Source organism: Pogona vitticeps, chromosome 3 (assembly GCF_051106095.1).
Source record: "Pogona vitticeps strain Pit_001003342236 chromosome 3, PviZW2.1, whole genome shotgun sequence".
Lineage (NCBI taxonomy): Eukaryota > Metazoa > Chordata > Lepidosauria > Squamata > Agamidae > Pogona > Pogona vitticeps.
This window is the reverse complement of record NC_135785.1, coordinates 220,499,952-220,523,962: the sequence shown is the minus strand read 5'-3', so window position 1 is coordinate 220,523,962 and position 24,011 is coordinate 220,499,952. Positions and strand designations below refer to the sequence as shown.

General features: G+C 40.4%; 1 protein-coding gene across 2 annotated transcripts in view; it reads left to right on the top strand.

The window, feature by feature from the left end:
• Nucleotides 1-23,230, top strand: part of GPA33 (glycoprotein A33) — a 34,067-nt gene extending 10,837 nt beyond the window's left edge. Inside the window, exons 2-7 of one of the 2 annotated variants that reach the window (XM_020810647.3) lie at nt 1,519-1,673; nt 10,388-10,598; nt 11,875-12,039; nt 15,997-16,110; nt 18,685-18,808; nt 21,466-23,230. In XM_020810647.3, coding sequence (XP_020666306.3) covers nt 1,519-1,673; nt 10,388-10,598; nt 11,875-12,039; nt 15,997-16,110; nt 18,685-18,808; nt 21,466-21,619 — 923 coding nt within the window. In that variant the 3' untranslated portion in view covers nt 21,620-23,230. The remainder of the gene's footprint in view (nt 1-1,518; nt 1,674-10,387; nt 10,599-11,874; nt 12,040-15,996; nt 16,111-18,684; nt 18,809-21,465) is intronic. The other variant, XM_072993990.2, reaches the window with a different exon arrangement.
• The last annotated feature ends 781 nt before the right edge of the window (nt 23,231-24,011 follow it).

The window sequence follows — 24,011 nt, the reverse complement described above, 5'->3', positions numbered from 1 at the left end:
AATTGGTGTTACCACTGAATTGTTACAATCAAAATATTTTATGTGTGCAAACTGGATAGTGAGGAATGACTCAATGCTGGTTGGGTGTGGTGTGCCAATAAAGATGTTACTAAGCAGGACCTTGTCCTCTCGTTGTTACTTCCTTCTTGACACCAGCAGGCACACCTTATTGCTATGAGTCAATAGACTCATAAAAGTAGAAAAATGAGAGATCTGAGAACAGATGAATGCTAATCACAGTTGAAACCACACTCTACCCTGACCTTTTCTTGTGTTGTGTTTTATTCAAAGCTCGGGGGGGGGGGGGAGAAATCCTGTTTCAAGTCCAGCCCTCAGAATATCCTTACCAATATGGCCACTGTGGGATTCTGGTAGTGCAAGCAGTAACTCTTCAAAGCTTTGGTTTTATTTTATAAATTCATGAAATGAAGGGCCACTTGTGAACTTTCCCAATCTTTTGGTTGGCAATGCCCCCTGCTGTGGTCATGAGCTGCCTATGCACGTGATTTTACACTGAAAAATAGCTGCTGACTTAGAATTAGGAACACTGTGGTTGTGACCCTTTAAAAATCAAAATCCCCTGTTTTCTGGGTCCCTCTGTCTGTCCGCTGCCTTCCTAAGAAAATAATCAAAGACCCATTGGTGCTGGCATAGTTATTTTCCTTGTGATCCTGTGAAACCTCATGAGAAAAACACTGGCAATATTATCAGAAGTACAAAAAGGCCTGCACATTGCATGGAGGCTGTGATATTTTTGGCACTGCCTTCTCTCTCTCTCTCTCTCTCTCTCTCTCTCTCTCTCTCTCTCTCTCTCTCTCTCTCTCTCACACACACACACACACACACACACACACACACACACACACACACACACACACACACACACACACACACACACACATTGATTCATGAGGAAGGGCCATGACAACTTCATTGAAAAAGAAATGATTTGTGTACAGCATTTCCAGATTTAACCCATGGTGTATCTAGTTACAATGTTTAGTTGAGATATCTGCCTGAGCACCTTGCAAGCTGTCATCCATCAGAGGAGATGATATTGGAGTACAAGGACCAAAGGTTGGATGGAGGGAAATATGGCTTCTTGGCATTTGTATTCAGCCTGGTGAATTACTAAGAGATTGAAGGAAATTGTTCATCTGGAATTTATTTTGGCATGAAAAACATTGGGTAGGTTGGGTAGGTGCAGGGAAGATTCTCTCCCTCTCTGACTCCTTAAGCTAACCATCTGTTATGGAGAAGATCATAATGCTGCCCAACTAAGGAAATTGAGATGATCTTGCCTGCTTTCTCTAGAACAGTGCTTCTGAACCTTTCACATCCCAGAGGCTTTGAGCTTGCATGGGCAAGCAAATGAGATTGTCTGCTATTTCAGATACAGCACAGATTTACTTGGTTACCTTAGCAGTGTCCAGTCTCATTTACTTCAGTATTTTGGTTTTCCAGTCAAGGTGGAAGAAACCAAGATGGATTTTCTGCTCTCTCTCTCCCCCTCTCTAGTTGTGGCAGTTGTTCATGCCGTCACAGTGCAAACACCTCAGGTGAAAGTGGAAGCAGCAAGAGACAAAAATGCCACCCTACAATGTATCTTCCACACTTCTGCTACTAATCGAGTACCTGGAGACAATGTTTCCTGGAGGAAAGTACCTGCTATGGTGAGTTTTTATGGTCTATAGCAGTGGTGGCGAACCTTTTTGGGCTCGAGTGACGAAACTGAAAACAAAAAACAAAAAACCCAGTTAGCAGGCAGTGGCACTGCTGGAAGTAGCGGTGGAGGAACCAGAAGTGGCGGCGGAAGGGGGAATCCTGGGCACGTAGATGCCTCTGGATCCACCACCAGCGCTAGCTGCTCCGGATCCTGGCCCACCACCTGTTGAAGCACCAGCACTGCAGCTGCAGCCACCTCCTGAGGTTTGGCTGCGGGGGGGGGGGGAGTACCGATCTGGCTACTTACAGCTCACGTGCCCGCAGAAAGGGCTCTGTGTGCCAGCTGTGGCATGCATACCATAGGTTCAGCATCGCTGGTCAATAGCTGCAGTGCATGAATATCTGTAAGGAATATAGAAGTGAATGAAAAAACAGACCAGTCAGGGAAACAAAGAACATTCAAAGGCTTTTTTGGCTTTGGCTGAAAGCAGAACAGGACAGACTGTAGCATAAGATCTGTTCAAGCCTGATTTTTTTGGGGGGGGGGTGCTATATCCTGTAACACAGGACAAACGCTTTGGCCCCAACGCTGCCCAACTGGTGGTGATGGATAGGGATATACATCCCTGCATATAAAAGTTGCATCTAGCCAGTTAATTAAGCCTAGATGAGTATCACTTTATAAGTGATGTTGATTCAAAAACAAGTTTGTGATTGTTAATTGTGGGGCTTATTGACAAATAAGCATGAATACTGTTATAGGTATATATACCAGCTCTGTGCATGCTGATACAAATTTACGTCTTCTTGAGTAAAGTGGGCCTTTCAGAAAAGTTGTGCATTGAAGTCAAGGCTTGCTAATGCTTAAGAGATCAGAGAGGAAGATGCTGATTGTTTAAAGGTAATGTGGCAATTGGCAACACAGCACGTTGCTTTCAAAACTCTTTTCTTGACTTCAGAGTGTATCCTTTCCTTCCCTCCACCTCCCCGGAGAGATGGTGAATCTAAAGAAATAAAAAACCCCTATATTTCTGTGGTGATCACTTGTGAAAATTCAGGAAAAGGATGGTGGTGGGGGGAATGTCAAAACTGCCCAGAGTGCTTCAAATAAGGCTCTGAAACTGGATTCCAGATTTTGAAAACAAAAAGCACAAGCTATCTGAAGTGCATTCAGAGCTGCACTTGTCTTTTGCACATATACACCACTTGGCTGAAAGAACCTCACAGCAACTTAAGTATGAAATCTGCAAAAAAATAAGGGCTGCATGAAGAGACCCTAGCAACTTTGATTCTGCTATGAAGAAATAAAGAAATGAACCCAAATTCGAAATAGAAATGTTTCAGAGAATCAGTCAGACCATTATTTCTGTAAGCAAATCCCTGGTAATTTTGAAGTTTTTGCTGGACAGAATTACAGTTCCTCTAGCATGACAAGCAAGGAAGTGAAAGCAAGCGGCAGCTAGCTTTGTCTTGTTGCCTAGGCAACACAACTGGACGTGGTGCTCACTGCAACTACCTTTGCCTGGTAAAAGAGACACGAGGTGTGGGACTGCTGTGGAAGAATGAAACTCTCAAGAACATGTAGCATAGGATGTGGTTTCTTGAAAGACATTTGCACATCTCAGTAGTAATACATCACAAATAACATTAACTGTAACTCATTACATTTTGTAGGGGGAAAGAGGGCATAATGATGTTCCTTCCCATCCCCCAGGTAATGGCTGGTACTGGTTGGAGGAGTGTGTGTGTGTGGGGGGGGGGGGGAGATAATGTTTAGTTACTTTTTAAAATTACTTTTTGAGTCTAACAATACTTTTTTGGAACACTTTGATGCTGCTCCCTTCCTCCCACCCTCAAATGTCAGGCCATTTTCTAACATTTTAATAGTTCTTTTCTTCAGAATAAGGAACTAAAAAGCAACCAGCAAAGGAAAAAAATTCAGCTTTAAATATTCCCTTTCAAGATAATGAATTTTTTTTAATGATAGTCCCAATCATGATGCAAACTTGCAAATGTAAACTCCTTAATGCGATAATTAAATTGTGAGTAACAATTTTGCTTGGAAGGTGCTACTTCCAAACTTAGCAAGAATGATTATTTGGGACACAAGTGAATCTACCTTTCAGTAAACATATTTATACTTAGAATTATATTATATTTACAGATCTTGGCCATCAGCACATTGTTGTTCTTATTCCTATCTGAGAATGGGAAAGAGTTAGATTTCAGAGTACTGGTGAACTATTTCTGTTCCCTAATATCTCTGTCACACACAGGAGTGTATGTTTTATTGCACATTAAGAGGCTATTTAAGGTTACTGGTTAAAGAACTGCAGAAGCATTAGTCACACAAAGACAATATACAGTAACTCTCACCACAGGAGGGAGCAAAATTTTACTCAGGAAATCTAGTTCACATACATAGGACAAATACTCATCTGATATATTCTTAATTGAGATACAAATCAAGGGCTCTGTGCATGTGCAGAGTAAATTATGATCAGGTTCTTTAATCAGGCAGATGTAGGCATCCTTCAGTCTCAAGAGATTATGGTAAAGTGCTCTGAATAGAGGTCTTGGAACAGCATCTAGTGTGGCTGAGAAGGCCGATTCAAGAGTGACAATCGCTTCCACACTGAAGACAAATACAATCTGTCTCCTGTCCAGTTCCCTGATTTTACAGGTTTTGGAACTGCCTCTTGCCTCAGTCTGCTGTACAAGTATCTTTTCAAAGTGGGAGAGGTCATGATGCACTGCCTGCCTCCAGGCTCAACGCTCAGATGTCAAGGTTTCCCATCTGTTGAGGTCCATTCCTAAGGCTTTCAGATCCCACTTGCAGATGTCCTTGTATCGCAGCTGTGCTCCCACTCTGGGTCACTTTCCCTGCACTAATTCTCCATACAGGAGATCTTTTGGAATCTGACTGTCAGCCATTCTCACGACATGCTCAAGGCAACGTAGACATCGCTGTTTCAGTAATGTACACATGCTAAAAATTCCAGGACTACATTATTTGGAACTTTGTCCTGCCAGGTGATACCAAAAATGCATCAGAGACAATGCATATGGAACGTGTTCAGCTTCCTCTCCTGCTGTGCACAAAGGGTCCAAGTCTCACTGCAGTACAGGAGTGCACTCAGGACATAAGCTCTATAGACCTGGATCTTGGTATATGCTGCCAACTTCTTATTAAGCCATACTCTCTTTGTGAGTCTAGAGAACATGGTAGATGCTTTGCCAATGAGTTTATCCAGCTCGACATCTAGGGAGAAAGTGTCAGAGATCATTGAGCCAAGGGACACAAAGTCATGAACAATCTCCAATTCTTCTGTAGAGATGGTAACAGAGGGAGGTGAGTCCATGCCCTTGCCCATGGCTTGTGTTTTCTTCAAGCTGATTGTTAATCCAAAATCTTGGCAGGCCTTGCTAAAACGATTCATGAGTTGTTGGAGGTCTTCAGCAGAATGGGCAACAACAGCTGCATCATGAGTGAAGAGGAATTCCCACATGCATTTCAGCTGGACTTAGATCTTCACTCTCAATCTAGAGAAATTAAAGAGCTTTCTATCTGATCTAGTCCGGAGATAGACACCTTCTGTTACAGTTCCAAAAGTGTGCTTCAGCATGACAGCAAAGAAGATCCCAAACAGAGTCGGTGTGAGGACACAGCCCTGCTTCAGATGTCAAAGGGATCTGATGTTGGTACTCCACCTTCCCTCCAGCAAAGACAAAACATTTCATATAGTTCAGTGGTGATGGTCTCTTTACACCACTTCAGCACTTCAAGAGGGATGTTGTCCTTCCCAGGTGCCTTGCCAAGGCCACTTTTATTTCTGCTAAAGTTGGTTCACTGTCCAACTCTTCCAAGACAGGCAGGTATTCAATGTTATTTAATGGCTCTTTGGTTACTATGTTCCCTCTGGAATATAGCTCAGAGTAGTGCTGCACCCAGCAGTCTATCTGCTGTACTCAGTCCTAGATGATCACGCCCGTAGCAGTCTTCGAAGAAGCAGATTTCTTCTGTACTGAACATAAAGCCTGCTTGATAGTGTCATACATTCCCTTGATGTTACCAGTGTCAACTGATATCTGAGAGCAGAGCTGAAGCCAATAATCGTTAGAACACCTCCTGGCAGTCTGTTAGACTTTGCTACTCAAAGAACCTGCAAGTTGTACTTACTAGTACAGGCTCGGTCCTGGATGCTGCTAGAGCTCTCCTCTTTTCCTTGATGGCGGGCATCAACTCCTCCAAATGGGATTCAAACCAGTCCACCATCTTTTTGGTCTTCTTGCCAAATGCGGACAAGGCAGTGTTATAAACAGCATTCTTGAAATGTTCCCATTATTCAGGTGCATTTGCCTCAGCCAGGTCTTGAAGAGTTTCCTCAAGCATTTGAGCAAATTCCTCCACTTTTCTCTGATTGCGAATCTTGCTGATGTCAATGCTTGGTCTTCCTTCTTCGTATGATACAATCTCTTTATTCACAGTTTTACTCTGCTACACACTAGGGAGTGATCAGTATCGCAATCAGCACCCTGATAGCTGTGTGTGATGGTAATGTGAGGAAGGCTAGAACATCTAGTGAGGATTAAATCGAGCTGATGCCAATGCTTCGATCTTGGATGACTCCAAGAGACTCTGTGTCGAATCTTCGTATTAAAGAAGGTGTTGCTAGCACAAAGACCATAATAACAGCAAAACTCCAGCAAGCACTGGCCATTTTCATTCATCTTCTCAATGCCAAACCAACCTAGACAAGTGAGCCAAGAATTGTGATCAGCACCAACTCTAGTGTTAACATCTTTTAGAATGAACAGCAGCACTTTCTTGGGGATTCTCTTGATAGTAGCTGCCAGATCACCATAGAATTTGTCTTTGACTTCTGTTGTAGATGACAGTGTTGGTGCATATGCATAATAAGGGTGACCTGTCCTGCTGATGAATGGAGCTAATTAGACAGGATTCTTTCACTCCCCGCAGTAGGTGGAACAATGGATCTCAGCAGAGTATTTCTAACTGCAAAGCCAACACTATATTCCTTGGTCTCATTCAATGGTTTTCCCTGCCAGCAACAATGTCCATCTGCAGCCTACTCAATTCCATGTCGATGACAGCTGTCTTGCTCATATCATCGATTTCCTGCAGCTCATCAGAAAAGCCAGGGGTCATTGTCTGAACATTCTAGGTGCTCAGATTTAGGGCAGAAGTTTTCTTATAATTATTGCATGGTGTAGGGTTATTGATCTGCTTGTTGGCTTTCACCTTAAACCCCACGCACTCTGTGAGGTTAACAGACCGTGGTGAGGCAGCACCTTATTGGCTGGGGGCCGCCCAGCTTAAGGCGGTAGCTACCTAGTGAGGTGCAATGACCTCTCCCAGCATTGGAAGGATCCACTGGCATCATGCTCTACACCCATCGAGCAAAGACTTATAACTGGTAACTGCTACTTCCCGTGTTATTTTGATGCTGTATGTGAAGCTGGAGTGTCCTCTCCAGAGCACAAGGTCTGGGTAAAATAATATGGAGGATAGGCTGTTATCCAAGCAGAAAATCACCCCTCTCCACGTCACTGAAGTAGTCCAATGGAAAGGCATGAGCCAATACAACTGGTTCCAGCGACAATGCAGGAGTTGCCAGAGCATGACTGTGCACAGTCACGAACTGCCTCCGGGACTCTGGCTCCAGATTTTGCCTCGAGGTTTACTCCTGAAGCCTTTTCTGTTGATGGATATAGCCACAAAGCAGCACTGTTAACGAGTTTTCCTTCTCCTGGGTTGGGTGCCTTCCAAGGCTAACGAGCCCCATCTACCCAGAGGAAAGGAGTTTAGAAGGGGTGGAAAGGAGTTTTGAAGATGTGGAAATGGGAATGGGATGGAAAGGACTTTAGAAAGTGGAGGGAAAGAAAGAGGGCAGAAAGGAGTTTAGAAGGAGTCAAAAAGGAATTTGAGAAAAGAGATTTGGAAGAGGTGGAAAAGGAAAGGGGCAGAAAGAAGTTTAAAGGGGTGGAAATGGGAAGAGAGTGGAAAGGAAGGAAGTTAAAAATTGGGCAATCTGGCAGAATGACTCAGTCAATAAGTGTGTAGTATTCAGGGTTTGGCATAAGTCACAAGGAAAAAAGTTACCCTACCTAGTTTATTTTTTGTAGTAATGAGGACGTAGTGAAGTTTCTATTTAGAAATACTGTAATAACTAGCGGTGGAGTTATTTTAGTGGTGTCATTACTCTCATAACTCACTTTCAAAGGTGCATTTCAAGGGATTTCCTCAAGGTTTATGCCACTTTCTTATCTATCCAAAATTTTAAAATAAAAAAGCAAAGTGGTAGAAAACTAGCAAGCAGGGCAACAAGCAACAGAACAAATTACATTTCCAACACTGTGGCAACAATAGATTATATAGCATTGTTAACTAGTAAGGTTGCCACATCCCAGATCCTGACTGAATTCTTTGGAACTAAATATGCTGCTCTGGGTCAACAAGTAAAGAAACGAATCAGAGTTTGAGAAGTGCTGGAGGAGGAGAATGGTTGGTTTTTGTATGAGAGATGATTTTCAACCCTGAGTACTCATGTCGAGTTCTTCCCAGCGTATTGTGAAGGTGTTAGCCTATTTCTTTGGTAGCCAATTTCTTCTCATGCCAGTTTACACAATCAGCTGGTCCAAAAGTTATTCCAGTCACTCTTGCTTGTTCCTCCCCTCTGACATCGTAAGGACATGCACCTTTGTCTCAGAGGCTGAGTGGAAAATGTCAATAGGATGCTGCTGATTTGACAACTATAATAACAAGAATAAACTACTTTCTAAAAGTAACTTTCTAAACTCTGGCAGAATGAGCTTTGAGCTCCTATCTTTTCTTTCACCTGCAGGAGGAAAAATACCTGCTATCCTTACTGTCTTACTGTAGATATTTAAACAGCACAGTATATGAATTGTATTTGTATGTTGCTTAAGAGGAAGAAAGTAAGGATCCATCTATGTGCATATAATAATAGTCAGGACCTTAAAAGGTTCCAGAAAAGCAAATTTCCTCAATATTTCAGGTGTGAAAGTAGTGTTGCATTAAACACCACAATGTACTGACTCTTCATGAAATAGGACAGAACATTTTAGTCCTTTAAAGTCATGTTTTGTGGCAATATCTACAGTATAAAAAGGGAGACTTACAAGACAGTATAGGCATTTGATGGCATTGGCAATGGAACATAACAAAGAACCCTCCAAATTTCAGTCAGTTTCCATGAATAGTTTTTTTTAAAAAAACAATAACAATAGCAGCCTCAACAAATTGTTTTGTGCCATTGGGGTCCTTTTTTTGTCCCAGTCAATGTAGTGAACTGGAGCATTAACAAAAGAAGTTCCAAGCTGGTTCTAATAAGACATGATAAAGAGAAAATGAAATGATATATTCTAGCCAGGCCGGGCAATTGAGGGGCCTAACTCTGAGGGAGGCTCGGAAGGAAAGAACAAGGAACCTGGCCTTCTCGGCAGTGGTCCCTCGCCTCTGGAACAACTTGTCCGTAGAGATCTGCCTGGCTCCCTCTCTGGGTGTCTGTAGAAGTAAACTAAAGACATGGCTATTTAGGCAGGCTTTCCCTCCTGCTCTATTTTAATATCTATATTTTTACATCTTGAATTTTCATGTGTTGTTGGTTTTATTGTTTTTAAACTTTGTTATGCTGCCCAGAGTAGACTATCTGTCTAGATGGGCGGAGTATAAATCTAATAAAATAAAATAAATAGTTTTAAATAGGTGGAGGAAGGATTGGAATTCTTAACTGCAGTGAGAAAATACAAGATGTGTACATGAAACACAAACTTCAGTGCCAAACTTAATAGTCAGTAAAATAGAATTCAATTAGAATGTTCTTCCTTTTTTTAAAAAAAAACAAAACATCTGACACATGAGGTTTAATTCCTATGAGCACGTTTAACATTACATTTGTTAAGTAAAATGAGCTTATGAAAGAATAATCTCCACAAAAGTTTAGAGTGTGCTCCTCGAATATTCTACTCTTATTCCATGTTTTGGTACCAGTGGATAGGAGGAGGCACAGCCATTTTTGTTTTCCCCAAATGAAACCAAACGACATGGTGGATGCCAGATTTTTCAGATATTCTCTCCTCTCTCTTTCTGAATCCCTGTTGTAGATTCATAGAACGCCTCTATAAACCACAATGCCAGGTAAGATGAACATTTTTATTGGCCTTGATCATTTTGGGCTGGCTGGAAAGCTCAGCGTTTTTGGTAGGTTGGGAGTTCAATTCCCCACTGTGCCTCCCTGGAAAAGAGCCAGTGGCCTCAGACAAGCTGCGTGGTAGTTTCAAGATGCCTCCAGAAGAAAGGAATGGGAAATAGCATCTGAGTGCTCTCTGCTAAGAAAACCCTAAAAACTGCTGCTATTGTCTGAATGGACTTAACAACAAATAATTATTCTTATCCTTTTGAGCCACTCTTGAAAGCCTCTGTGGGAAAAGAACCCAAGAGGGTCTATGTAGAGTACTAATAAAGGGTGGAAACAGTCACCAAGGATTGTGATGGGACTGGAAGGGAACCCCAGGGTCTATTCAACTATTTTGAACTTTTACAGATTTAATAGTGAGGTGAATCTCTATTCAGAAGACAGAGGTTCATTCCTTTCTCCTTATTAGTGTATTTAGCCAGACAAAGATTTGTGCCACAGTAATTACATATTTTAAATGGGTACCCTTCTCTCTAATCTAGGAAGATTTTGCTTACAAGGTTATTGGTAGTGACTTGGAATACAAAGGAAATTATGGTGATCGTATGACCTTCTCCGGAGATCTTAATCAGGGCAATGGCAGCATCACCTTCAGTGAGTTGACCATGGCTGACAACGGAACCTATGAATGTACAGTCCAGCTTTTCGAGGATCCTCCTCCAAGAAGTGTGCTGATTGATCTTTTGGTCCTTGGTAAGATACATTTTGCCCTTTGTATCAGTTCCAGATGCGTAGTTTAGTGGTAAATTACAACAAGCAGGAATAATACTTTCAAAGACCATGAAAATACTGTTTCTTACTAGTCTGTTGCTCTATTGCAACACTATTGAGACACCAATGCCCAATCATTCTATTAACAACTTCTGAACAACACTTGTACCATAATTAGATATTTTAGCCCATTTTCCTTTGAACCGAGATATGGCAAAGTGAGAAGATAGGAAACTGCCTCATAAAAATTATGGCAAAATTTGTAACTGGGGCTGGTTACATGGATCTCAAAATTCGTGTTACAGCAGCTCCAGCAGCTGCCAATCTATTTCTGGGCACAATTCAAAGTGCTGGTTTTAATCTATAGAGCCCTAAACGTCTTGGGTCCAAACTGCTTCCCTCTATGAGCTTACCCAGGTCTGAAGATCAGCCGGCCTTTTTCTTAGTCCTGCCATCTTCACAGGTGTGTTTGGTGAGGACGTGGGAGAGGGCCCTTTCTGTGGCTGCTCCCAGACTTTAGAACTCCTTCCCACAGGATGCCAGGCTGGTTCCATCCTTGACATCCTTCTGCAAACATACTAAGGTCTTTCTCTTCAGGCAAGCTTTCCCTTAGTGACTGATTGTCTAGGAGACAATGCTTTTACCTAACATTTTAAATACAGTATGTCACTAATTCTTCTTTAATGTTTGAATAATTATTTGTTTTTAACCTTTAATATTATGTTTTTAATTATATAAGCTGCCTTGAGTCCTTTTTTTTAAGGAGAAGGGAGGGGTAAAAATATTTGAAATAAATAAACAAACAATATTCAGTCATACTAGCTCAGTATTGTCTGCTCTAACTAGCACCCTCTGTTCATGGTGTCAAACACAGGCATATCTTGCCAGGAGCCAGGGGAGATTCTCTGTAATTTGGAGTGAACCTACCCCTCCTAGTTCACAAGGTGCTTTGGGTCTCAAGCAGAAGCTTCTCCCATCACCAGCTCTTTACCCTTTACATGGAGATGCATCTGAATGGGCAAATGAATCTAGGATCTTCTAGGCTAATGTAAGTTAGCCAATGAGTTATGGTCTCTGGCCATATTAAAAAAAAAAAAAGGTAAATACACATTGCAGATTTCAGCAGAAACATATCACAGATTATTCAGTTTACAAAAAGCAAAATGCATTCCTACTAATGATGGGAGGAAAGGAGCTCCAAAGATTCCATGTTTGTGATATTAAATCTGCTTGACTTATTCTTTCTCTCCCCGTTTAGTGATTCCATCAAAGCCTACATGCAAAATTATAGGGAAAGCAGAATATGGACAAAACATTAACCTGACTTGCCATTCTGATGAAGGATCCCCCAAACCTACATATACTTGGCAAAGATATGATGCCCAAAATCAGCCACGGCAACTTGTGGGAACACCAATGGAAGGTATGGAAAATTAAATTAGATGACTGTACTTAGGGGAAACATGCAGGTTATTTTCATATTTCAAGTGTATTTAAATATTGCTGAAGACTGTGCCCATGATGACCTCAATTTCCAACTGTCTTTTTTAAAAAGGCTTCTACAGAATGGGATACCTGTGGCTCTCTAGGTGTTGTTGAGACCTACCTTACTTCACCTTTGACCACTGGCTATGTTGGCTGGTGCTGATAGAAGCTGACTATCTGGAGAGTGACTGTTTCCTCCTCACCCCTGGTCTAGAGTTTCCCAAATTACAGGTCACAGGTCCCACTGACATAAGCCATTAAAGCTTTATAAGCAATAAATTCATTCCAGTAGTGGGAGCAGTCTTCCACGTGGCATCACACTTGGGCACATCTCATTCATCTGCAGTACAGTATATTCTTGACTTCCTTCGCTGTTTCCTCGTATTCTTCTCTACTGCAACCTCTGTACCCATCCTTTCCTCTATGGCAATTCTTATGTACTAAATTCTTTTGATTGTGGCTACAAATGTGCAGTTTTGGATTTTGCCTTAATCACGGGTGCAGAACAGAAGTGATCCTCCAGTACTCTTTAACCAGAATGTTCCCCCTTTTTTCTTTCTAAAGGGATGTGGACCTGTAATTTCTTTCACAGCCATTTAAGTATGTTTTGCATACAAGAGTGTGCCATCCAGACCATTGTCTAGTTCTTATTCTCCACTGTAGAATAAAAGTCATTACCTTCAAAGCCGAGGATGGTATGATGAGCGCAAATGTCCACATCTGTGGTAGCTTAGCACAAAGGGCATTTAACCACTTAGTCTGTTTGTACAATCTTGGTTATTTCTTGCCTCCCAAACCACTAATGTGCATATTCAAGATCTTTGTTCTGTGCTGCTGGGGCACGTACACCATTCCCCTTGAGGTAAGATATGAAGAGGTATCTCAAGATTTTTATTTTCAAGAGCTGGCTTGGTTTGTTGGAAGGAAACAGATTAAATCGCCCTGTGCTGGGATCTCTCTATTGCATGGGTTCTTAACCTGTGGTCCACAGACCCCTGGGGGGGGGGGATGCAATATTGTCACAGGGGGTCTGCAAAGGCTAGAAGAAATGTTATGATATTTCACAGTTAAAGAAGAAAGAAAGAAAGAAAGAAAGAAAGAAAGAAAGAAAGAAAGAAAGAAAGAAAGAAAGAAAGAAAGAAAGAAAGAAAGAAAGAAAGAAAGAAAGAAAGAAAGAAAGAAAGAAAGAAAGAAAAGTAAACATCAAACAAAATCTTAATTTCCCTTGCTTGTTTGTGTAAAACCTGGCCTTTCTAACCTACCACTTCCATTAAAAATAGACAACAGAAAAAAATCAGTTATAAAAATATCTGTTTGATAGCAATAATTGTTTGATATCTCTGCACATGGTTAGAATTTGTATTGAATCATTCCAATAAAAATATTATAACAGGAGTTTGTGCATTAACTGATTCACTTATTTTTCCCTTTTCTCCAAATGTGAAGACCCTTAATGAGAAACTTTAAATATATATTTGATATAATTTTAAATCTTGACTTAACTCTTGGCGGTCCGCAGCAACAAAAGATACTTAAAGGGGGTCAATGGTAAAGAAAAGATTAAGAACGCCTGCTCTTTCAGAAGAGTTAACACAACATATTGTGACACATGCTGCCTTTTTTGCGCACAAAATGTCAAATTATGACATTGCTCCTGTGCTTCTTTTGTGTGTGTTGAGGAGACTTGCAGAAAAGTTGCACTAAAAAAAATTACAATTTTTTAAAATTACAGTTCCCAAGATTCTGCAGTCAGCATAGCCACTAGCTACTGGTCCTGCTGAATTCTGGGAACTATAATCAAAAATCAACTTTTCCAAGTTACGTTATGCAAACAGTGGTGATGACAATACAGCATGCATTTCCCCACTAACTGCAAACTTCGCTCTGATCTTTTTGTTCTGGTTCTTTTCAGTTAGCCCTCATATTGGAAGTTTTGTTACCCCTTCTTGCTTGATTGGACAGAATTCTGCTAGGGTCTTTTTTTCTTTTTGGCATGTGTAAATTGCACATGCATAGGAAGCAGCCCAGAATGAAGGAAGGAGGTGTATGAGTGGATTATTTATACCCACTAAAGAATCTTGTAGTACAAACATGTTTCCATAGTTGGCTGGAGCACCTTCCTTCTGATCCTCTCAATAAACTGATAATTGTTCAAGACGGCTGCAAAAGCAAAAATGAATGGCATCAGTTTGTTGTTCTCCAGCTTGACCTATAGGTGGCAGCACTGCACCAGGAAATAGAGTTCCTCCCTGGTGCTGCCAAGTGCTTAAGTATTTGTCTCTTCCTGATGAGAAGGATTGATTATGTAGTTTAGCCTTTTTTTCCCTTTCATTTTAATTCAGCAACAAAGGTTTGTAAAAGATTCTTGTTTTTTATATAGAATTTCATATAGACTGTAAAGACAAATCAAGGGAAAAATTAAATGGTAAAGAGTGATTGGGTTACAGCAATTACTGGCATCTGCAATGGAGATCAGGAGATAAAGAAGCCTGGTGTGTGTATATGTGACTGTGTACACATCTCTCTGCAACAGTCTTCCTCAGCCTGTGTGTGTACCGCAATCTGTGCTGTTAAGTCACATCTGGCTTATAGTCACTCTAACAGGACTTTCAATGTGAGATATTTAAGGAGGGGTATTACCAGTGAACATGCACCCTCAATGAGTTCCCATGGCTGAGTAGGGATTCAAAGCCAGGACTCCTGAATCCCAACCTGTTACTCTATCAAGTGTACCATACCAGGTCTTCCCCAGCCTAGCACCTTGAAAACGTGTTGCACTGCTACCCCAGAAGCTTCTAAGGGTTGTAGTCTAGCACCATGTTGGGGAAAGCGGATCTTTGCTTTCGGCTTAAAGGGCACGAATATAAAGAATGTGCATAAATATTGGTAATTGTCCACGTGAATGGAAGATGTGAACAAACAGGGTAAATGCTAAGTGCTGTAAAACATGAATTTACCCAAGATACTCACACATTTCCTGCTCAATATACATTTAGTGTGTCTGGGTGCAAGCAATAGTTTCTCTACTATCTTATGAAAGTACTGTATTTGCTGACGTATAAGACTACTTTTTTGCCCTGAAAAACATGCCTCCAAGTGTGTGTGGGGCGTTCATCTTATATGCCGGGTGCACTTCAGTTGGGATAGACATAGCTGCCCATAGTAGCCTTCCGATGCTCGCCCAGTGCCCATAGTGGCCTCCAGATGACTGCCCACCTCATTCTACATACCATCCAGTATCACGCAGTATTCAGCGTGGCCGCAGTGAGCATCAGCAGCAAGACAGGGGTGCCAGCCTTTTCGACGTGACCGGCCTGTTCTGGTCAGTGGGAAGCAGCAGTGCTCCGGCCTGCCTCTTGTCTACGCAGAGCTCACACATGTGCACTTGCGCACTAGTGCCGGTCACAGGGAGATGCAGGGGCAGGCTGGAGGCGCTGTGGTCGCGCTGCGTCCGTACAATAGTGACAATGAATAGCACCTTTTATTTGGTGTGTGGAAGGTATGCGGAAGAGGGGGTAGTCGTATATGGTGAGTATATAACAAATTCTATATTTTGAGTGGAAATGTTGGGGGGTCGTCTTATATGCCCAGTCGTCTTATACGGCGGCAAATAGGGTAACAGATTCTAATTACAGAATATATTTCATTGTTACATTGGGGAAATCTTTCTGGCATTCTGATAACTCCAATACTTCCTAAAGATTACACATAGCTGCATTTGCAAAGGCAATGGATGAAAAAATATAGTCCCCAGGAATGACGTCAAAATTATGATCAACTTGTCAGGCTGCTCACATAGTCTGGTGTTAAAATAGCAAGACAGATGAAGACGCTGATCTGTTTGCACGCACCATGTCATCATCGTGACCTATTTCTGTTTCTTGTTTTGCATCAGGAGGACTGCTTATGTTGAAGAACATCTCTGCAGACACCACTGGCTACTACATCTGCCTTTCTCAAAACTCGGTTGGGCATGATAATTGCAACATCAGTCTTGCTGTGGTACCCCGTAAGAGCTTGAGCTGACTGGGGCATGGTTACATGAAAATGAATCAGGAGAGGGATTGGAGTTTTTGAAAGCTTAAAGTCACATGATAGTTGTGTGGATTTTGAGTCAATGAATGCATCCTCTTGGAAAAACCTTTGATCTTTTTTTAAAAACTGTGTTGTATATCAGTCAATGAGACTATAGCAGCTTTTAAAATCTTTTCATTTGAGGCTTTTTTCCTGCACCTGCCTGCTCTCATGCTAGCTCTCTCTCACGGCTATTAGCTGTTGAAGCTGTGGTGTTATTTTCAATAAAAAATAATTTCTTGCAATAGAACTAGTTTAGTATGACATATATATATATATATATATATATATATATATATATATATATATATATATATATATATATATATATATATATATATATATATATATATATATATATATATATATATATATATATATATATATATATATATATATATATATATATATATATATATATATATATATATATATATATATATATATATATATATATATAATTAAAACAGATTAGACTGCAAACTTTCCCTGCAGCCCAATACATGCACATGGAAAGATAGATAGATAGATAGATAGATAGATAGATAGATAGATAGATAGATAGATAGATAGATAGATAGATAGATAGATAGATAGATAGATACATAGACACACACACACACACACACACACACACACACACACACACAGAGAGAGACAGACAGACAGACAGACAGACGCAGGTGGTAGAGAAAGAGAGGGGATGACACAACTTGTAGTATGCGGGGAGGGGGCTGGTGAGAGGGAAGGCACACAAGTGAGTAGCAAAGAGAAACTGACCAGAGAAATTGACAAGATTGGCAGCTTCTAGCCTTGAGAAAGAGAGAGTACTTTCCTCCACCCAGCCCTTCTCTCTCTGCTGGCTTTCTTTTCAGATTGGATTGCAAGGTTTGCCTGCAGCCCAAAATCTGTGATCCTGGTACCCATTGCTTGACAAGCACCACAGACACAGTTTACACCAAGAGAGGCTTTCACATAGGCCAAAATGATTCAGAATACAGTAAATTGATTTCCCAAGTGATTTAAAATAAATGACCCTCTCATAGCTAAGTAAAATATCTCACTTTCTGACCACAAAACATGATTCCTGGCCAAAAAAGTCCACATTTCCCTGTGCATCATGTAGTTAGAATTTTAAAAATTGATTTGAAATATGCTAAACCCGATTCAGAAACAGACTTTTCCCTATGTGTACCCTTCTGTCAGGGTACTTCAAGCACTTCATATAGGCCTGTCACACTGTATTTACCCATTATTTGTGGGGTTTCTAGATGATGTCACAATCAAATTGTCTACCTTTTTTTAAAAACCATGAATTATTTTCTTTTAATATGCAGAAAAATCTGGTGTTTGGGGGAAGAATAAAGTTGTTATTGGTGCTAATACCTTAGTATTACTTTTCTGTTCTTAGTTTTTAAATGTGCAGTAATGTTACCATCACCTTTATGCTTCTGCAAACTTTCATTATTAACTTTCTGGTCACAGTATGTTTAGTAATACATTTTAAATAGATCTCTTATATGTGGCTCTCCTTATATTTCAAATTAACCAAATACTTTTATAATAACACTTAAGTAAGGAAGCATTTTCATACTTAATTAGTTTGGCAACACATAATTTATATTTTAAAACAACCTTTAATAAAGCTGCCTTTTCCATTAGTGCCATTTTTATCATCATTTGTAGGGAAGGGTTACTTTATTTTATACTTCTGCATTTTAACCAGAGCTTGGAAGTTATGTTATGGAATATAACCCCCCCCAAATCCCATGATTGTTGTGAGATTCTGGGTTATTTAGTCCAGAAAAACCATTCTCAATGGACGGGGGCATATGTACCCCTGGGGGACCCTGGCACATCTAAAGGGGGGCAAAGACTGGAAACAATTTTCCACACATTTGTTACTTACACAATCCTGATTTGTCCTATGTTTCTTTCATACTGTGTTTATGGCAAAAAAAAAAAAGTTTGAGAATAGTTGGTCTAGAAAGTAACTCATTCAAGCTCTGTTTGTAACATTAATTGGATAACTGGGCAGCAGTGGTAAAATTAATTAGACATTTTTGTGCTATAACATTTAATACTCAAAATTAATTTTATCAGAGTAGGGTGAACAGAGGTTTTATATCCTGCCATCAAACAGGGAAATGAAGTGCAGTTAAAATCAATAATGTAAAATTACAAAATGTCAAAAGTGTGAATATTCTGAAAAATATTTAAGTAATTCCACCCGTAGAATTTGGAAAGGTGTTTTTGGTTTTTTTTGGACCACAGCACCAGAACATGTTGGATTCTGGAAGTAGTGGTCCAAATAATTGCCTTTTTTTTTTTTTTTTTTTTGGTTGATGATTGACTCAAATATAAGCCAGACACGTTGCTTCTTTATTTTACTCGCAGGATAGACTGAGAATAGAAATAGAGAGACAATTTGGTCTAATGTCTTCCTGCACAGAGAAAGTGAGTTGGTTTCTCAATACTGAGGTGACAAAGTGCTGTTTTCCCTCCTCAGAATCCATGAATATTGCTCTCTATGCTGGAATCATTGGTGGAGTTGTTGCTGCCATCATTATTATTGCAGTTCTAGCTTACTGTTGCTGCTGCAGGAGTTCCAAGGACAAGGAGTACGAACCAACGTAAGTGCATTTCACTTGAAGGTCGGGTGAGAAAAGAGCAGCAGAAAGAATGTCTGTTCTTGAGGGAACAGTTCAACATAGTTCTTCCCACATTCCTTTGTGTTAACCTAATTCAGTAAAATCAATCTAGTCTAAGCAGTCCTTTTGGATAGCAGGCCAGACAGCTTTCTTTATTTTTCTCCCATAACCTTCTGCTATGCCACTAGGGGGAGTTCTTCATGCAAGACTATATGTAACAGAAAAAAACATATATAATGTTGAGAAGACTCACACATTTAAAAATGTCGATATTAAATCCAAATAGTATTATGGTTGTTTCATAAAGTAATTAATTCCTACTCCATTGTCAACAAAAAGTCCTACCTTTACATCACTACCCTTGATGATATGCCATATACTGTAAATGTTCTCATGCTTAGAGTCTAGACAGTTTTTTCTGTTAGGAAAAACTACAATCTTAAGCAGGAGAGCAAATAAATAATTGAAAAATAATTCAGAAAATGCATTAGGCTACTCTTAGATCACCTTAATTCTACCGCCGAAATGTCCAGTAGTATTTGCCTTATTCTAACTGTTGTCATGGAATGCATAAAGAGATCTGGGACATACATTAATAAGATGGGCCATATGGGAGTCCCATGGTATCCTGCCCTCCCATTAAGGGAACATTATGTGCAGAATTGAGAAGCTTCCAGGAGAGCACAATTTGCCATGAAGTAAATACCACAAACATAAACTTAGTGTAGTAGATTTAAAATACAGTGGGGTCTTGACTTAAGAACGGCCCGAGTTAAGAACATTTTGACTTAAGAACCAATCTCATAGGAAAATATTGACTTGACTTACATACTTAGATTCGAGTTACGAACTGAAAAAAAACCACGTGGGAGGCAGGGAAAGTGCAAAATTTGAACTTTCAGTTAACTGTTGGCCAGTGAAAAGGGTGCCTGTCTGCTTCCTCACTCCTCCCAGCGTTTAGAGAGTGGATTGGGAGACCGTCTTCAGACTGCCTGGTACTGTCCTGCCTGGACTGTATTTTCCCTGCCTTCCCTGAACCTTTCTTGACCTAAGAAAAAAAAATATCCCCCTCTAGTGGTCGAAGGCACAATAGCAGCTTGCCATTAGTTTCTATGGATGGAAAAGAGCAGATACGGATCAAATGGTTTTCAATGCATTCCTATGGGAAATGCAGATTTGACCTGAGAATGTTTTGACTTGAGAACCGCCTTCCAATACAGATTAAGTTCTCAAGTCAAGACCCCACTGTAGAAGTGAACGTCTGGTTAAATTTGGTTTTTAAAATTCAGTTGAAGAAATCATAATTTGAACTGGGATGCTGGGCCCCACATGTGGGCAAACTGACTACTACATTGCCCATCTCTGGCTTATAAGTACAGTGTTTCTGTCAGCTAGTAATTTCTGTCTGATAAACTCAATGACATTTAAGCCACTCACTCATAATTAATTATGAGATGATGAAGACACTACTTTCATTGTGTTTGTATATATACATACATAGAAAGAATGTAATATATGAGTAGTAGCATTCATATGACCTCAGACCCACATACATGGAACCTGGAATCCATTCCAAGATATTTAGATTGCACAAATCTGAGCCCAAATGGAATATATAAGCTGCCTGTTTCCATTATATGTGCTGTCCAAATTTGCAGAAAGAAGGGTGATACCAGTGGCTTCCAACCTTGAGTCCACAGATGTTCTTGGGCTAAAACTCTCAGAAGCCTTCACCACTAGCTGTGCTGGCCAAGATTTTGGGGACTTGTAGTCCAAGAACATCTGGGGACCAAAGGTTGAGGGGGCCATCAGGCTACACTGATGGCCAAAATTATTAAAAATAATCTATTAGAAGAAAGCAATCCTATCAGCTCCATCCACCCTCTTTCAGATATTTTTCTGATAAATCTGATTGGAATTTATGCTGAAGGGACATCTTTCAAACAGAGAAACAAAAGCTGTAAACAAAGAGTTTTACAATATCTCAAAAGGAAAACATTGGTCATATGGCATAAGATTTCACAGACGACATCCCATGTCATTATAAAGTGGGCTGTAATTCCCAAATGCTTTATGGCGCAACAAATATATTAACCTTTAAGGTGCCACAAGGCTTTTTAATCGCTTCAGCAAATCTATGTGATGACTGCTCTGAAAATTTCACAGAAAGCATAGTGGATTAAGAACTAGTGAACTCTGAAACACATACAGACAATATGCACAAATCCAATTTTAAATAAGGACAAACAAAATCTACAAAGCATGGTGAACAGAGCAGGTGATGAAGTGAAGAAACTGGTTTTATAAATGAAATGCATTTATATGCCAGTTAATTTTTAAAAAAATAGCATACCTAGTTTTTAGTTTAAAAAGTGTTGTGCAGGAGTAGAAAATGTGTTGTAGTCTGATAATTGAGAACTATTGGCACAGTTATTAGAGAAGAAGTAGTGGCCTTGCTATTGTAAATGCCTCTTGCCATCCTCTAACATCGACACTTCCCAGGGAAGGATTTGTTTCTATCTACAAGAAAAGTGAAATAGTGTTTGGCAGTTCCAATTCTGCGGTGCTGAATCACTGCCTACAGTTATTTAAAATAAAACCCACTGTAAACTCTATCTCTTTCTATTTCAAATGTTTAGTGAGACAAACGATGGCTTCCTACCCCACCATGAACCCGTAGAGATCCGAGGACCATCTGAGGAAGAGATTCAGGAGGAAGGTGAAGAGAGGCACAGTCCACAAATGCCACCAACTTGGAGGCCACCTTCAAGGTCTTCAGAAGCTGTGGCCTAGTGGCAAGCATTTCAAAAAGGGAGAAAGGAAAGATGAACATAGTATTTCATGCCCCTGTAACCAATGCATCCTCCCTTCCCAGAACATTATGTATAAGAGGTGTGGGATGATGTTGATGTAAAGATATGGCTAATACTGTATTTGTAATGCATTTAATGTACAGGAAGACTAGCCAGTTGAAAAGGCACACCGGCTTCTAGAATTTCTTCTAATCCACCCATCAAGATCTTTTCAAAAGGCAAAGGGAGGATAAATCCACTATAACAATTTTATTGACACATTGCAAGTTTCCATATATAGTTGCTGTTGTAAGTCACTTAAAATTGGTACTATTCATACAGCACAGATGGAAATTGTTTTCTGGTCCAAAAATGCATTGGCTCCAAGCAAATACATCAAGAGTAGCCATATGCCAGCAAGGACAACCAAAACACATGAGGCAAATTGCTGCTGACATGCACCCCCAAAGTGTCCTTGCTTGGACACAGATAACATTCACATACAGAGTACTCATACATATACTGCAAATCAGTCCATAGTAACACTCACTTCAGCAGAACAACTGCATCCGTGGTTTACAGTGAGCTGGCTTTGCTCGGCTCTTGTGTTTCCTAATGGGTGAGTGGAGAGTGATGAAGCTCCATCCTGAAATGCTTTCAGCACCTTGAAGCAGGGAGCTGGCCTCCTACCAACACTTCCCACTGCAAAAAGGAGAAGAATGAGTCAAGCTAACTTGAGGAATGCCTTGGTCAAGACTTAAGTTTGACTGGCCCTCAACTCTTCTGAGAGAGGAAGGAATGTTTGAGTGCAGGTTCAAGGACTGTTGCTTCAAAGTGGCAACAAGCTCTGCTCTCCTTTCTCAAATTTAATGGAAAGACCTCTGAAGACGCCTTGAGAGGTTGGACTGAACCTAGCATACTGGTCAATTTTTCCATTCCCTGAACTAAGGAGAGAGTCCTTTTGGAAAGTGGTAGAAAAAACCAACTCAGCACAGAGATGTTTTCCATTAATACTTTCATTAACTGGGCCACCAAGATACAAGAACTATACATATGAAACAAGGCCTCAAGAGGATGAACTCATAACATTGGTGTTACTTATTCATTGGGTGAGATCCAGAGATTACGTATCTTTTATGGTTTGCTTTTATGAGGATATTGTCTTTTCTAAAACTCAGACCACAAATTTAATTGCTTGAAAGATGTTAATTCCCCTGTCAATGTACCTATTGGCTGAAATCCTGTAGCTTAGTGTAGTATGTTGCACTAGTGTAGGCCCATTTAATTGGTGGGGATTTGGTGAAGGTACTCTGTGAGTTCAGTTTGTTCTAAGTCACAGCTGGAGTAGGCCCCTTTGAATCAATGGAACTTATGGGGAAGTTGACTCACCATATCCCCACTGATTCAATGGGCCTATCTACTGTGATTTACTATACCGAGCAACAGGATTTCAGCTACTGTGCTTTCTGCTGGAATTTCATTATATGATTGTCACAGGCTAAATTACAAGTACAGAGTCTTTGATGTATGGGTTATTAATTATTTCTTTTCTGTATAATTTGCTATTTGGAAACTTGCTTTTTTATTAAAGAAATATTTCAACATACTGTAATTCTAAGTATTGTCAATGATATAACTGGTTCAAACATGACCAACCAATATGCTAAAGAAAGCTAATTCTTTCCACTTCAGTGGAAATTCAGCTCTTGCTCATTGATCCACATTGCGAGATCTGAAGGCCTTAGGAATGGACCGCAACAGATGGGAAACCTTGACATCTGAGCATTCAGCCTGGAGGCAGACGATACCTCGTGGCCTTTCCCATTTTGAAGAGACACATGTCCAGCAGGCTGAGGCAAAGAGGCAGTCCCAAAACCAGCAAAATCAGGGAGCTGGACAGGGGACAGATTACATTTGTCTTCAGTGTAGAAGTGATTGTCACTCTCTAATTGGCCTTCTCAGCCACACTAGACGCTGCTCCAACACCTCCATACAGAGCACATTACTATAGTCTCTTAAGACTGAAGGATGCCTACTCATCTATAATCTAAATTGTTTTCCTTTTACCCATATCACTACTCACCATACAATCCCTATCTCTACAGTCAACTATCTGTATTCCTATTTCTTTCTCTCTAAACACACACTCAGCTGGTTGAACAGCTCAGTGGAGAGCCAGAGTTGAAGAATTTGATTCCCCTCTGTGTCTCCTGGGAGAAGTGCCTGCCTGTGTACGATGAGCAAGCTGCACAGTTCCACAGGACCATCAAAAAAAGGACTAGCAAAGCAGTCATCTTACCTTTCTCTAACCAGTATGTGCTACTACCAAAATGGCAAACACTTCCATACCCCTTCATGAAGTTTGGGGTTGCTGTTTAACTTGTAGTAGAGAT